The 15625-nt window shown below is 38.5% G+C and overlaps 1 protein-coding gene across 8 annotated transcripts in view; it reads left to right on the forward strand.

The window, feature by feature from the left end:
- Positions 1-13235, forward strand: part of lrrfip1b (leucine rich repeat (in FLII) interacting protein 1b) — a 28616-nt gene extending 15381 nt beyond the window's left edge. For 6 of the 8 annotated variants that reach the window (XM_057829550.1, XM_057829553.1, XM_057829552.1 and 3 more), the window contains 10 exons: positions 600-770; positions 928-1020; positions 1196-1288; positions 1514-1606; positions 1760-1898; positions 5682-5731; positions 5869-5986; positions 6079-6158; positions 8278-8382; positions 12280-13235. In XM_057829550.1, the coding sequence (XP_057685533.1) occupies positions 600-770; positions 928-1020; positions 1196-1288; positions 1514-1606; positions 1760-1898; positions 5682-5731; positions 5869-5986; positions 6079-6158; positions 8278-8382; positions 12280-12390 (1053 nt within the window). In that variant the 3' untranslated portion in view covers positions 12391-13235. The remainder of the gene's footprint in view (positions 1-599; positions 771-927; positions 1021-1195; positions 1289-1513; positions 1607-1759; positions 1899-5681; positions 5732-5868; positions 5987-6078; positions 6159-8277; positions 8383-12279) is intronic. The other 2 variants (XM_057829551.1, XM_057829556.1) reach the window with 2 other exon arrangements.
- Positions 13236-15625: the final 2390 nt, after the last annotated feature.

Genomic DNA, 15625 nt, shown 5'->3' on the forward strand with positions numbered 1-15625 from the left:
AAGGTTTTTTCTGTAGTGTTAATATAAATATATATATACAGTATAGTTCAAATGTAGTTATAATAATATCCTAAAACCTTTGGATTATTTTGTCATTCACTACCATCGACAATTGTGACAACAAATCCATTTCAACTGAGAAGGCTGGTTTTGTGATTATGTTTCACTGCTATTGATGGCCATAGATGTCCAATCCAATTTGATCGCTGCCAGCCTCTGCCATCCATTGTCAAAAAGGATGGGACAACAGCCAATGAGGAAATTCTTCAAAGTGAAAATAAATACATACATTTTTAAAACGCAATCTTTCTTTAACCGATTCCGATCCTCTAAAAATGAGGGGAACGAGCCTGATTTCGGATCTGATCTGGGACATCCCTAATGAATACATATCACTAACTCTGTGCAGAGACGATGTATTTTTAAAATCCTCTTTGTTCATTTTTACTTTGAAAGTAACCTTCACATGAAAGTGGCAATACTCAATGAAGTCTCTTTTTGAAGAAAATGTTCTAATTCTATCATCCAAGCGAGTTGTGTCACCATACAGCGCTTGTATTTTAAATGTCTGATACTTGATTGTTTATACATTGTCTCAGGACTCTGTGGCAGAGGCTGAGGAAAAGTATCGCAGAGCGATGGTTTCAAACGCTCAGCTGCACAACGACAAGTCAACTTTAATGTACCAGGTGGAAACGCTACGGGAGGAACTGAGCGACATGGAGGAGCTGCTCTGGGAGGCGCGACGCCACTCTGATGAGTGTACCAAAGTAAGTAGGTCGATGGAACATCACATTAAATTGTTGGAATGTTTGTAATACTGGGGGAGAAGTACTCACCTAAAGAACGTGTTTGCTTTGTTATGGCTACATACTTTTCATTGTTTGAATGGATCCTGAGTTAAGTGTATTCCGGCTATGTTTGCAGGCATACGAGCGTGAGCGAGAGTGTCACATTGTCCTTCAGTTCCAGTTTAAAGAGATGGAAGAGACTATGAAACGCAGCGAAGAACTGCTGATGGTTAGTTCAACCTTAAACATTCGCAGCACACACAAAATGGGCAAAGCGGAGTGCTGTCACATTCTTCTTGAGCATTTTCTTTGGGAAAACTGACCAGCTTTTAATGAGCTTTTAACAACAAACTCAATGCTCCTCTGTTTTCCTCTCCATTTCTATTCCTTCTTTGCACACCCAGGAAGTGTCACAGTTACAAGCGCAAACTCACGCTTACTCTCAGGACGTGTCTGACTTGCAGGAAGCTCTGCAGTGGAAGGAAAAGAAGATTGCAGTATGACGTACTCATGTGTTCAAACATTACGAAAACTAATGGCAAAAGTAAATCGCGATTGAGATTGAAAAAAAACAAACAAAAAAAAACAAGCAGTTTTGGATTCCACTAAATGTCACACTAATATTGCTGCTAATCCATTAACCTTCTCTAACCTGCTTTTTCTTCTTGCTCCTGCTATCCCACTTTGCTCCCAACTGGTCATCCTTCCTTGGTCCCTGTCAGGCATTAGAGCGTCAGAAGGAAATCTCTGACATCATTCAGATTGAGCGTGACCAACTGAGAGTTGAGGTGTCCAGCCTTCGAGATGTTTTGAAGGTACATACGTAGTCACATGATGGTTTCGTCATGTCACATGGTGCGAGATCTCATAAAAATTTCGCTGCGTTCGGCTGTTTTTTAAATAAGGTCAAACAATCAGCAAAATAATGCCTGTCTCTGAGCCATCACTGATCATTATTATCTCTGAAGCAGAAATACGGGGAAGTCATTTCTCCTGAGGTCGCAACTAATGGAGGGCTGAGATCGGAAGATGCTGAGGATGAGTTTGACAACAGCTTTGCTTCCCGATTGGCAGTGGAAGCTCCAGGGAGCAGAGAGAGCATGTTGGGTAAGGCTCTCTTGCCAGAAAACATGTAATATCACATGTCTTTCATTACTTAATGATAGTTAAACAGGGGTGTCAAAACTATAGGGAGCATTAGTCCATTTCCAGCAACCATCAACGTGTACTAAAACGAACATATTACACAGGGCTGTTACACGTAAATTGAAAAAAAAAATCTTCATCAGTCTAAATCAATTATTTTGAATTTGAATTTGCTTTACAACGTCTTAAAAACCAGTTGTTAATATATGGCGGAAACCACAGACAAGGCTGAAAAAGCAGTTTCTGCTCTTGCACCCCTCTTTAAAATAAACTGCTGTATTTTAAGCCAAAAGAACTGTTGCTTTTGTTAGAACGATATGTCTACATGCTGCCATAGCATATTCATGCCGCATTAAGCCCCCAAACTATTTTTAATTTGTCCGTTTTACCCTGGAAACCCCCGTTTACAGACGTCGCGCAACTGCTTTTGTTTCAACCTAGCCATAAAAATAAGGTAAGTAATCATAATTATTATTCAAAATGTCTGTCATTTTTAGCTTAGAATCATTAATTGATGTCTAATATTTAAGTAAAAAAAAACTACTTTAGAAAATTAGTTACTCTCAAATTTTAAACTTTTAAACAAATTATGTCACAATAAAAAAATTAGCGTCTGTAAATAAGTCACGGATATGTACCTCATAATGATCGCTTAATTGTATTTTTCCCTTTACTGCCGCATTTTCCCTAATACTTTAGATGATAATCGATCCAAACAATGAAAACAACAACAACAACAAAAAAAACCTTTAAAAGGGTAAATATATGAAAATCAAAATCTCGACCACTCCTTGATGTCTGCGATTTCTGCATCGCAACCCTTGTTATATTACCATGTTTCACCCATAAAATCCCCTAAAAATCCGGCTGTGGCCATTCACAGCTGTGTCTTGACATTCACATGCTACATGGAGTTTTTGGATCGAAAAGAGGTAAGTATGCGATAATGTCTCATTAAAATCATGGCGTCTTAAATTATGCTCTCGCGTGCTTTCACCTCCAGTTAGGGTTTTGCTGTTTGAAAAAATGTTTTTCTTAAAATTGCCCTCCTGTTCAAATTTTTTTCTTCCCCAGAAAATTGAGATTTTAAGCTTTCCAATGATGTATCACACATGCATATAGGACAATTTTGAAATTTGACCAAATTGGGGGTCTCAGAGCGGAACTTCAAGTCACCTGAGTGTTTTCCGCCATATAGAAATCGTTGCTATTGCAGATATACAAGGACCCAAAGTTATGTGATGTGATTTGGCTATAGTTCAGAGCTGAGCTGGATCTATTTTCGTGGAATAAAGGGCTGCGGGCCACTTGCAAATCCTTGAAAAAAATCATTAACTATTTGGCATTATTCACATCTGAGATTAAGGTAGTCATGGCAGTCAACGAAAAAAAAAAAAAATAGCATACTGCCATATAACATTTCATATTGTGTGTTAGATGGTTTTATAGGGTAAGTGACTTTTGGTCATTAAAAAAAAAAAAAAAAACATGGACATCACAATTTGAAGCAACAATGTCTCAATTATTTATGTCTTCATTATTATTAATTTTTTTCTTAAACCTAATATGAAAAAAATGATAATTTAAAAAAAAATCTTAATAAAATTAAAATGAATAACACAAAAAATGCCCTATGGTTATGGCACCAATGTTGGTTTTTGTGAACTTAATATTTTTATATTATTACTTCATTACCTGCCATCGATAAACATTCGATTCATTTAAACTGGGAGTGCTGGCTGTGAATGCTCATCTTTCATTGCCATAGACAGTGCTAGACATCCAATCCATTTTGTCTCTCATGAACCTTGACCTCTCTGTCAAAATGGATTGGACGTCTAGGGCCGACAATGGCAGCCAATGAGTTCAATGAGTGTCCTCTAAAGGCTAAAGGTTAAAGAATTTCTAATTTGCTTTTCAATTTTTCTGCTTTTATGGCCCTCAGGGAAAAGGTTTTGGACACCCCTGCACTAAAACCGAATGTTTTCTTTGTTGATTTAAATGTGTCCCAGTCAACAAATCTGATGGATGCTCTGGCTCATAGAGCATCTCATTCGCTTTGTACCTGCATGTCTGGATTAAATCCTCACTCTCCATAGGGGACTACTTGTCTGTGTTTGGTGCTACAATGTATCCTTCGTGGTCTTGCAGGCAACACTGGAGAAATGACATCCTGCCATTGTCAAAAAAATACAACCTCTCAGTTGGTCAGCTTCCAGAACGTACATGATTCAAACACGAGCCGACAGGCCCGTATGCCAATGAAGAGGCCAATCGAAAAACAGGCAGTGAAACAGAATTCTGGACATGAGTTGATTTTTAATCCCAAAGTCAAAGCGTTAGCGTCACCAGATGAAGTCCAACTGTCCTTAGATCAGGACGAAAATCGGACAAAACACCCAAAATCCATCTCGCAGGTTTTGGAGAACTGTGAAATACCACATAAAGAAGTAGATCATCCGAAGATGACTGACTTAACATCACTGGATTCGTTTTTTTCTAATGAAACGCCGTCTCTTGAAGACACACTCATAAATCGGCCATCATCATCTGCGACATCAGCTGCTGTCGTTCAAAGTTGTAAGTTCATAAAGTTTGTTGAGGAAATCAAGGTCATGGCGGTTCCAGAATGGATGCTGCTCAAAATCCCAGAAGGAAAACTCTTTGAGGAGCAACATCCCAACCAGGGAAAAAATATGGAGGCAATCCAGGAACCTTCAGTGGCAGACATGGACAGCTGTGAGGAGGCTCATGAGCAGATAGAGCAGTAATCATAACTTTAGGAATCTCACTCGAGTCTAGAGACACATTGTGAAAATATGCTCAGTCCTTCCAAAGCCTAAAATATTTGACTTTCAAAAAAGGCTTTGGTGTATCGGTATAGAGTCCATCTGTAATTTCTTTATATTGTTGTCTTGGTTTATTACTTAGTCACAAAATTTTAAAGTCAACTTAAACAGGCTTATTACAGTCAACGGTATCCTTTTTTGCTAATATTCTTTGTAAATTTGCATTTATGTAGCAATTTGATTCATTTAAAGCTCCCTGTAAATTATTTGTAAAAGGTGCTATAGAAATAAAGTTTACATATGTACTTTCTGGTCATGATTGTAATTTTCTGAGTTTGTGTGTGCCATGTAAGGACAAGCAGTATGTACTTTAGTAGTAACGGTCATGTTCAAAGAAATATTTTGCAGGCTGCAAATTATTGAGCTAAGTAGACTTAATAGCCTTACACTGATGTTTGTGTTCTGTTTCATTTTTGTTTTCATGAAAAGAAATAATTTCAGTTGAGTTGTGCTCAAAATTTTTTTCTGCCCCCATCACACCATGTTTGTTTGCTGCTTTATAATATGGTTTCTCAACAGTGAAGTCACAACCTTTTGTAGGGGTAAGAAATTGTTACATTGGCTGAACCCTTCTAATCCATGCAATTTAACAATTCCTGATTTACATTTTCTAAATCAAACCACCAATCGTTTGTTATGAAATGATCAAGATAATACGCTTTACGTAATTCCATGTGATTGAAATGGTTTGTCATGCAATCTGATTGATCATTTTTCAATTCCATTGACGGCAATTGATGTTCAATCCATTTGAAATGGGGAGGGCTGGCAGTGAATGAGCAAATGAATTTGACGCCTATTGCAGTCAGTGACAATGAATTAATCATGAAATGAATGAACAAATAAGCAGATACAGAGAATGTTATGTACCAAGTTTTCACTTCTCTTGTTCCAGAACTGCGGCTTAAGAAGCTCATTGAAGAAAGAGAGAGTTTCCAGGATCAGGTGAGATTCCCCCAACATTAAATGAACAATCATCCAAGCACTTCAACAAAAGTGTGTCCGAACAGTTTCCACAAGAAGGAGATAAACAAGTACCCTGCATGATTTTCATTTGTTTTGATAATGTGTCCCTGCTTTAGGTCAGAATGCTCAGAAAACAACTACTTCTGAGCCAAAGAAATGGATCTGATGGGAGTCAGAATCGTGAGGAAAACCGTCTAGAAAATGGCACGGACTCTTATGTGATGGACACCCAGAGTGAGCCCTTTTCTTTTTCCCGCTCTCCTTCACGGAAGCTTTGACATTCTTCTTCTTGACTAATTTTGCTATTGCACTTCTTTTGTTCTTAGGAGATGCAAACAGACAAATTAGCGAGCTGAAGTTCAAGCTGGTGAAATCTGAACAAGAAGTTAACACTTTGGAACAGAGCGTATGTTGATTGCCTTTTCCTTTTTAGTTTTCTCACCAATTCACATAATAATAATAATAACACATTTTATTTATAGAGCGCTTTTACGATGCTCAAAGACACTTAACAGTTGAAACAAAGAAAAGGCACACACAATGTGAGCAGTACAAAACAATAGAGAATAGAATTATAAATTAAAAGCAAGTTTAAAAAGGTGAGTTTTTTTTAACAATTTTTTGGAATGTAGGAAGGTCTCAACAGGTGGAAATAGGTTTAGGGAGTGAGTTCCAAAGGGAGGGGGCAGCAGCGTGGAAGACTCTGTCCCTACAAGTTCGGTGCGTTATTTGTGAGGGCAGTGCGAGAATTTTTCCATTAGATGAGTGGAGGTGACGGGACGGGGTGTGGGGACAGAGAAGATCTGTGATGTAAGGTGGGGCCAAGTTATTGAGTGCTATTTACCCCTTTCCCACTGGCCAAAAAACCCATGTCAACCCACTAACAATCGTCTTTTGGTGGCAGTGGGAAAGGTGCAGCGACCCGCCTCGACCCGTGTCAATCAACCCGCCAAGCGACCCACGTTAAAATCACCTCGGCTCTGATCGTCATGCAGTGTGAAAGCAAAACCCCGGGTCAACAGTCAACACCCTAATCTACGTGGTGACGTAGGCTCTTACGTGATGCGTCTTAACAACATGCCAGTTGCCTCCCATTTAACACGCCCCACAACCGTAGTTATGTCGATGCTCACAACAAAGCTAGTAGAAGAAGAAGGAGCCAGTAGCGCACCACATTGAACAACATGTCCCAGCATTGGAAAGATGATGAGACCTGCCAGCTCCTTTCCATCCGTGGAGAAAAAGAAGAAGGCTTCCATGTTACTCTGCATTGTTTACTTCCATGAACTGAATGAATTCGGTCGCACTTGTCGACGCACATCTTAGCGTGGTGACGTTACGTAACCTTACGCGCAGCTGAGGAGGGGTCGGGGGTTAGACGGGTGAAAAAAAAAAAAAAAAGACACGGCTTTTTTTTTGTCAGTGGGAAAGGTGCCAAAAGCCCATTGCTAGTGGGTTGCATCGGCTTGGAAAAAACGCGCGTTGACCCACTAGTTTCAGTGGGAAAGGGGCAATTGAGTGTTATTGAGTATGTGAGAAGGATGATTTTGAACAGTATCCTGTGTGAGATGGGAAGCCAGTGCAGTTTTTGGAGGACCGGAGTAATGTGATATCTATATAGGGGGTACAGGTGAGAAGGCGTGCAGCAGAGGTCTGGATATATTTTAGTTTATTGAGGAGTTTGGTTGGAGAACCGAAAAGAATGCTGTTACAGTAATCAAGTCTGGAGGTGATGAATGCATGGATGAGGGTTTCTGCAGCAGAGAAGGTGAAGGAGGGGCGAAGACAGGCTATATTCTTAAGGTGGAAGAAGGCAGTTCTGATGATGTGGTTGATGTGCTGGTCGAATCTGAGTTTATTGTCAGAAATGATACCAAGGTTGCGAGAGTGTTGAGAGAGGGAGGGTGCAGTTGTTGATGGTAAGGGAAAATCGACTGTCTTTGATGTGAGCTGCAGGGTAGATGATGATTATTATCCGATTTGTTACTGTTAAGTAGAAGATGGATTGCTTGCATCCAGGATTTAATTTCAGATCAACATTGTAAACAATTTCCATCTTTAAATACTGTAATTCCATGTACTGTAATTTCCCCTCCCAATATTATGTGACTGTTCCTGCATGACCATTCAAACATAACACTTCCTTTTAAAAATACATACAATTATGGCATGTGTAGTTTGTCACTAATTGTAATCTAGAGTCCATTTTAGTAGATGCTGGTCAATTTTTCGTGTACAGCCTTTCTAGCAACAAAAAAAGAAAAACTGGTTTATTGCTGTATTATGGGTCACTCTGAGAATGGACAGCAAATGTCAAGGTAGAATAATAAATGTATGGGTATTATTGTTGCTATAAAATTAGAGTTCAAAAGTATGTCAGGTTTAAATTAAGCTCTCATTTTGCATCCAAGCTTTTTCCATCCTGTATAGTACTGTATGCTGTAGGACAGGTGTTTGAAAACATTAGCCAGCGCCTCAATGCTTCTAACATTCACTTTTTTGCCATTGCATCCTACTTTGTCCAGATCATCCGGCTGGAAGGTCAGGTAACGCGATACAGGACAGCATCGGAGACCGCAGAGTTGGTCGAGGATGAGCTGAAGGTCGAGAAGAGAAAACTACAGAGAGAAGTAATTTCCTCAAATAATTGCGAAATCATCAATTCTGTGTGTAACTAAATACAAATATTAATTTCCAGCGTTACAGTTTGAACATTTTTAATATTAATGCAAAAATGTGTCCATTGTCGCATTGACCTACCATGACCCCACTATATTGCAGTTGTCTGCAATTCTGTTTTTTATGGTGTTTTTTGACATTTTTTAATGTTAGTATAAATACTGTGTCAGACTTTGAAAACCTTTAAGTACTGATTACTATAACATCTTTTATTATTTGGAAGTCTGATAGGCTGATAGTAACATCATGCATTTTTGAATGGAAGACTTCTTGGATTATAGTATTTTGCAATTTAGAAGAAGACAAAACTCAAAGTTATAATTTAGGAGCATTGAAATCTCTTAGTTTACCATGGCACGCCGTACCATAGGTTTTTACTACTAACTACAGGTAAAGGTATTCTAGTCTATTCTATTCACGGCAGACAGCACTTGTGTTTTGCATGTACTATTGTATAATTGAAGAAGGTATTCTGTTTTCTGCCAGTATGAAAAGAACAGGTTCATGAAGTAGGCCACACAAAGTGCAAGGCATCAAGCTGACTGGGCCCCCGGTCCTTGGACCCATGCTGTACAACCCAAAATTGGAGTTAGAAGAGCTGCTTCGTAGCAGTTAACTTGTCACCAAGCTGTAGCTTTAGAAAAAAAAAAAAAAGAGTCTGAGGGCTTGCTTAATTCCCAGTTGAAGTTTACTGTCGAGCCAAACACAAATGATTAAGATTTTGTGCGTTTAACTAAACCAAAAACTTTATTTTTAGGAAACTTTACAAGCTTAATACCTAAAGTAACAGTTTAACAGGAATTTTAAGCACCTGGTAACTTGTGAGTAACTTTTGATTTAAAAAACTTTTGTTTTTTTTTTTAAACAAATTTATTTTTGTATATTCAAACATGAGCTTCAAATTGACAATATCTAAAACTGAAATTTTCAGATTCAATATTTGACCCGGGCGGCACAGTGGTTGTGCAGTTAGCGTGTCCATCTTATAGTTCTGGGGTTAATGGTTCAATCCCGGACTCCGGCCTTTCTGTGTGGAGTTTGCATGTTCTTCCTGTGCCTTCGTGGGTTTTCTCCGGGTACTTCGGTTTACTCCCACATCCTGAAACATGCATGGTAGCTCCAAATGTCCGTAGTTATGAGTGTGTGCATGATTGGTTGTTTATCTCATTGTGCCCTGCCTACTGGCCATAGTTCATTGGGTTAGACTCCAGCATCCTCGTGAGGATAAGAGGCATGGAAGATGAATGAATGAATAATTGACCCAAAATATAAATGATAAAACAAAATAAATACAACAAATGCGACCCTCGTGTGGAAAAGCGGCATGGAAAATGAATGTATGAATGAAGATGAATTATTTAAAAATCTTATGTATCTTATATATTTTATATATCTTCAATAATCTTATATATATTCATTCTCACACACATACATTCTCCTCTAACATGCATATATATTCACTCACACACATACATTCACCTTTCACATTCATATATATTCTACTCTCACATTCATATATTTTCACTCTCACATCCATACATTTTTACTTTCACATTCATACATTTTCACTCTCACATTCATACATTTTCACTCGGTGAAATTTAAGTATGTAGAGAGAAAATATGTGTAAATGAGAGAAGAATATATCGGTGTAAGAGTGAATATTTATCTGTGTGAGAGGAGAATATATGTTTTTGTGAGTGAAAGTATATATGTATGTGTTAGTGAAAGTATAGTGGAAACGGAAGGCAGCTCTGATTGGCTGAGAACCTGAAGCAGAATCCTGTTGAGGCGCGTCAACATGGAAGAGGAGACGCGAGCAGTTGGGCTATTACGAAATATTTTGTCGACCCCTGAAACAGTCACTTCTTTATCATCCTGTCTCGAGCGGCAGAGGACATGATCAGCTGCACTCAACATCACTCATAATAACGCGGTTGAAAGTGAGATAAGAGAAATTTTCCGACTCCCAAAACCCTTCAGCAGTCCAAGCAGGAGCTAACGTGACACGTGCCTAAACTGGAGGATCACCACGGCAGTTATTGCGATATCAGACGCACCATCATTTTGGCAACTATTACTCCGGCAATCGAAACACTGCGGTCAACTGAGCCGCGGTTTCCAATTCGGTCGTCATGCCGGCCGCACTTTCTTTTCAGTCACGTAAAGAAAATCACGGCTCAGACATTATGCGGAACAATATTCCAGTGGTAAAATCGATCGTTTGTTGCACGGACAAGACGGGTTCGAAGAGACCTGGAGACTTACAGTTACCTGTATTTTTCTCAATAAAAAAATAATGATGGCTGCTTCACTAATTAAGACACTATTGTAAAATCAAGCACACACTTTTTATAATTGTGTCAAGCATTTTGAGAGATCTTATTCCATTTATGCTAGGGGTAGCCAAATCCGGTCCTCGAGGGCCTCTATCCAGCTTGTTTTCCATGTCTGCCTCCTTTAAAACACCTGAATCAAATGATTAGCTCATCAGTGAGCTCTGCAGGAGCCTGATAACGATCCTGATTATTTGAGTCAGCTGTGTTGGAGGAGGGAGACTTGGAAAACAAGCTGGATAGGGGCCCTCGAGGACTGACGTTGGCTACCGCTGATTTACAGCAACAAATGGAAAATGTCTAGCTGTCTTAATGATTAAAAAAAAAAAAAAAAAAAAAGTTTCACAAACAGCAAGGAGAGTTCTATTAATGTGCACTGATAATGATTAAAAATGTCACAGGACCAATTAGCTATTGAAGTGAAAATTAAATCACAAAAAAAGCATTAAAACTAACTAAGAGGTATGCCTTGATCTCCAGGTAAAATAATGCAACCCTGCTCTGGTTTGGGGTCAAAAGCTCAAATGACCTCACAGCCATTTAAGTTTGAAGCTAGTCTATGTGTGTGAGAATGAAAATATATGTAGTGAGAAGAGAGAATATGTGTGCATGTGAGTGAAAATATGTGTGAAGGTGAGAGGAGAATGTATGTATGTATATGAGAGAATATGTGTGCATGTGAGTGAAAATATGTGTGAAGGTGAGAGGAGAATGTATGTATGTATATGAGTAAATATACAGTATATGTATATGAGAGGAGAATATGTGAGTGAGAGAGTGGGAATTTGTGTGTGTCAGAGAGTGAAATATCTATGTAAGTGAGAAGACTATGGATGTGAGAATAATATATGTGTGTGTGAGAGAGTGAATATGTATGCATGTGAGAGGACAGTGTATGTATGTGAAAGGAGAATACATATGTGTGTGAGAGCGTGTATGTGAGAGGACAACGTATGGATGTGAGAGTGAAAATGTATGAGTGTGAGAGTGATTATATATGTATGTGAGAGGAGAATGTACAGTATGTGTGTGAGAAGGCCAGAATTAAAAATGTCTTGTACGGCCCCTCATATTGTTTCATCAGCAAGTGTAGTATGTCTTTGTATATCTTGCTGCCCCCTTATGACTAAGGTGTGCACTTCAGAAGATGTTTATACTGTTTTAATGTCTTTTTTTATGTATGATAAGCGGCATGGAAAATGAATGAATTTTTTGCTAGAGAAGAGCACAATACAATAGAGTATTTTTTTTCTCTGTGTCTTTAGGGGGTCGGAACTGATGAACACCATTTTAATGGGGAAATAGTATTTTTTGCTATGAGCGTTTTGAGTTACAGCTGTGGTTATGGAATGAATTAAATGTGCAAGTCATCATGACACTGTGCACTTTATGTAAATTATACCATAATTGTCTTGATTTTTACATATATTGATTAGACCTATAATTGACCCACATGATAATGGAGGTCCACTGAAGTTTAAAATTGAATCGTGTTCTTGTTGCTGTGTGCAGTTACGCTCAGCCCTGGACCGAATTCAGGAGCTTGAGTCCACCAACGGTCTCCTTGCCAAACGGCTGGAGAAAATGAAGGCCACCCGCAGCGTTCTTCAGAGCCAGCAGTGACCCCTATTTGCCCAAAAGGAGCCTACCTCGCCCCGGAAAGGACTTCATTGTTTGCGGAGCATGACTCCTGAACAACTGTCTGGGTTTGAAACCTTGTGGAATCTTTTCTGCTGCACCATGACTCACAGTCAGTTCTGATGGTTAACGGACGCTTGATTTTATCCTTCATGCAGGACTGTTTGGGTGGGTGTTGTGTGACCGGGTATTGTGGGGGTCTCTGGAATGTGTTGTGCTGTCCTGAGACTCCACCCACCTGCTCTGACAGGTGGTCAAAAAAACACAACATCTTCTGCCTCATCAACTCCGACATAGGTCTGTGTAATAAGTTGTTTGAGCATTTACTCAATCTCAGTTTAAGGTCCTTGTACTGTATGAGAAATCTCTTTATTTCCACTGGTAAATTGGACAATTTAGCTCACTAGTAAAATGGCTATCTTACTATTATAACTCATAACAATAACAGAATGGAATGACCAAGAGAATAGTCACATTTGTTTGTGCTGACTTCCTCTATAGTAGGGGTGTCCAAAGTTTTTTGCCTCGAGGGCCGCTTTCCACTTTATCTTAATTTATTGACTGCGATAGACGTTCAATCCATTTTGACTAGGAGGGCTGACAGCAATCGTTTGATTCTTGACAGCTCCTAGTTGTCAAATTGAAGAGAAACATGATCACTCAATGCCAGCCTTCCAAGTTGAAATGGATTTAATGTTTCTAACTGTCAATCGCATTGAATGAATGCTGCAAGCAACAAAATAATCCAAAGGTGTAAGGATATTATATATATGCGTGTGTATGTGTATATACATATACATCTATAGACATATATATATATATATATATATATATATATATATATATATATATATATATATATATATATATATATATATATATATATATATATATATATATATATATATATATATCAGAGGTTGCGCTAGACTTTTTCGTTGTCTGTCATTTTGACTGACAGGGTCATAAAAATCCGGTCATAATCTATTTTTACCCGTCACTTAAATTTTTAAAATGATGATAATGACATTGTGGTGACCCTTTGTTTGGCATAATTCACCTTCCGTACCTGTGTGTCCATTTGGCCGAGCGCGTTACCGGTGTAGGTTCAAGCGCCTATGACAGTCCTGTGACAGAGACACTTAAGAGCCGCGCGCGGTCCCCTCACTATCCACTCGCTCTCGCTATATGATTGGCCGAAGAGTCGAAATGCTCTCCCGTGAAATGCCTGTTTAAAAATGTTCCCGTTGTTACTTCTTGCGTTCGCTTATAAGTGCCCATTTAAAAAGGAAAAGCGATGGATGATACTACACACAGAGCGTATTATTAACAAATGTTAAAAGTTGTATAATCATATAGCGAGAATAAGAAACGTCACTGAGGCCCCAGTAGGTAGGTAGCCTACCATATGTAGCATATGGAACAATGAAATTAACAGTTCACCTGCTGTGGCCTGAACGTAGTCTCACACTTTCCTCCTGGTGCGCATGGACTTGAATTGCGTGCCCGCTTGTGCAGTCCCTGTTTTTTCACCTCTTTTATCAACACCATCGTCGTTTTGCGGCTTTTTCAAGAAACTTGGGACACTCCGTTGCCTTGACATTTTTTCAGAGTAAGGCCAACGACGTCATGCATCAAGAGAGACAATAGCTAATTAATATGCTCACTCGCCACCCTGTGGTCTGGGGTGTGAATTGCAACCGGTCAAAATGACGGATGGACTTCAGTTTTTTCCATCACCGTTTTTAAAAATCGGTCAACGACGGAAAATATTCGGTTAACGCGACCCCTGATATATATATATATACATACATACATATATATGTGTGTGTGTATGTATATGTATTTATATGTATGTACTGTATGTATGTATAGCGGAAAACACTCAGGTGACTGAAGTTCTGCTCTGGGACCACCAATTTGGCCAAATTTCAAAATTGTTCTATATGCATGTGTCATCCACATCATTCGGAAAGCTTAAAATCTTTTATTTTCTTGGGGAAGAAACATTTTGGACAGGAGGGCATTTTTTGACACCTTAAAAGTAGGTCAAATCAGGTTGGTGAAAAATGGACATTTTTGAGACCTTCGAAATTTTCTATAAGGTTCTCATTTTTTTGGAAACCCATCCTGGTACATAATTAAATAATGAACACTTCAATATCATAATATTTTAATTTTTGCAGTGGGCTTTTAAAATATTTTTTCAATTATGATTCAAAAATGTGAATGCGAGATACTGAGAATAAAAGGCTCCGTATGCATAAAGGGGGACATAATAAATGTGAGTACGTAACACTATCCATTTATTGTATTTAGTCTTGAAACCTAGGACCTAGGCTTTATGATTTAAGCGTTTAAGGTAAGACATAGATATCATCCCATAATAAGCAATCCAAACGGCAACAAGAGTCAAAAAGATAATGGACAGTATGGTAGTCAGTTAGTCTGCTGTGTCCATAATTCTCGCGCTATCGTTCGACTGCACATCAACAAAGCTCGAAGGTGAGAGCATGAAAGAGCATAATTAAAGACGCCAAGATTTTAACAAAATATTATTGCGGTCTTAACTTGTTTCGATCCAAAAACTCTGTGTAGCATGTATCGCCGAGTATCAAGACACAGCTGTGAATGGCCACAGCCGGACTTTGTGGGGATTTTATGGGTGAAACACGGTAATATAACAAGGGTCGTGATGCTGAAGTCACAGACAACAAGGAGTGGTCGAGATTTTCTCTTTCAATATTTACCCTTTTTAATGTTTTGTTTTCTTTCAATTTTTCTTTGTTTGGATAGATTACCTAAAATATCGGGGAAAATGCGACAGTAACAAAAAAAAAAATACAGTTAAGCGATAGTTATGAGGTATATATTCGTGACATATTTACAGACACAATTTTTTTCATTGTGATGTAATTTGTTTAAAAGTTTAAAATATGCGAGTACATTTTTTAAAGTTGTTTTTTAAACTAAATATTAGACATCAATTAATGATTCTAAGCTAGAAACAATTATAGACATTTCAAATAATAAATATAATTACTTACCTCTTTTTATGACTGGGTTGAAACAAAAGTGATTGCGCAGTGTCTCTAAACAGGGGTCTCCAGGGTAAAATGGACAAATTAAAAATAGTCCGGGGGCATAATGCGCCATGAAACTGCTATGGCAGCTTATAGACATTGTTCTATCAAACACAACAGTTCTTCAGAAACTGCAT

The sequence above is a fragment of the Corythoichthys intestinalis genome, chromosome 2, assembly GCF_030265065.1.
Source record: "Corythoichthys intestinalis isolate RoL2023-P3 chromosome 2, ASM3026506v1, whole genome shotgun sequence".
NCBI classification, from domain to species: domain Eukaryota; kingdom Metazoa; phylum Chordata; class Actinopteri; order Syngnathiformes; family Syngnathidae; genus Corythoichthys; species Corythoichthys intestinalis.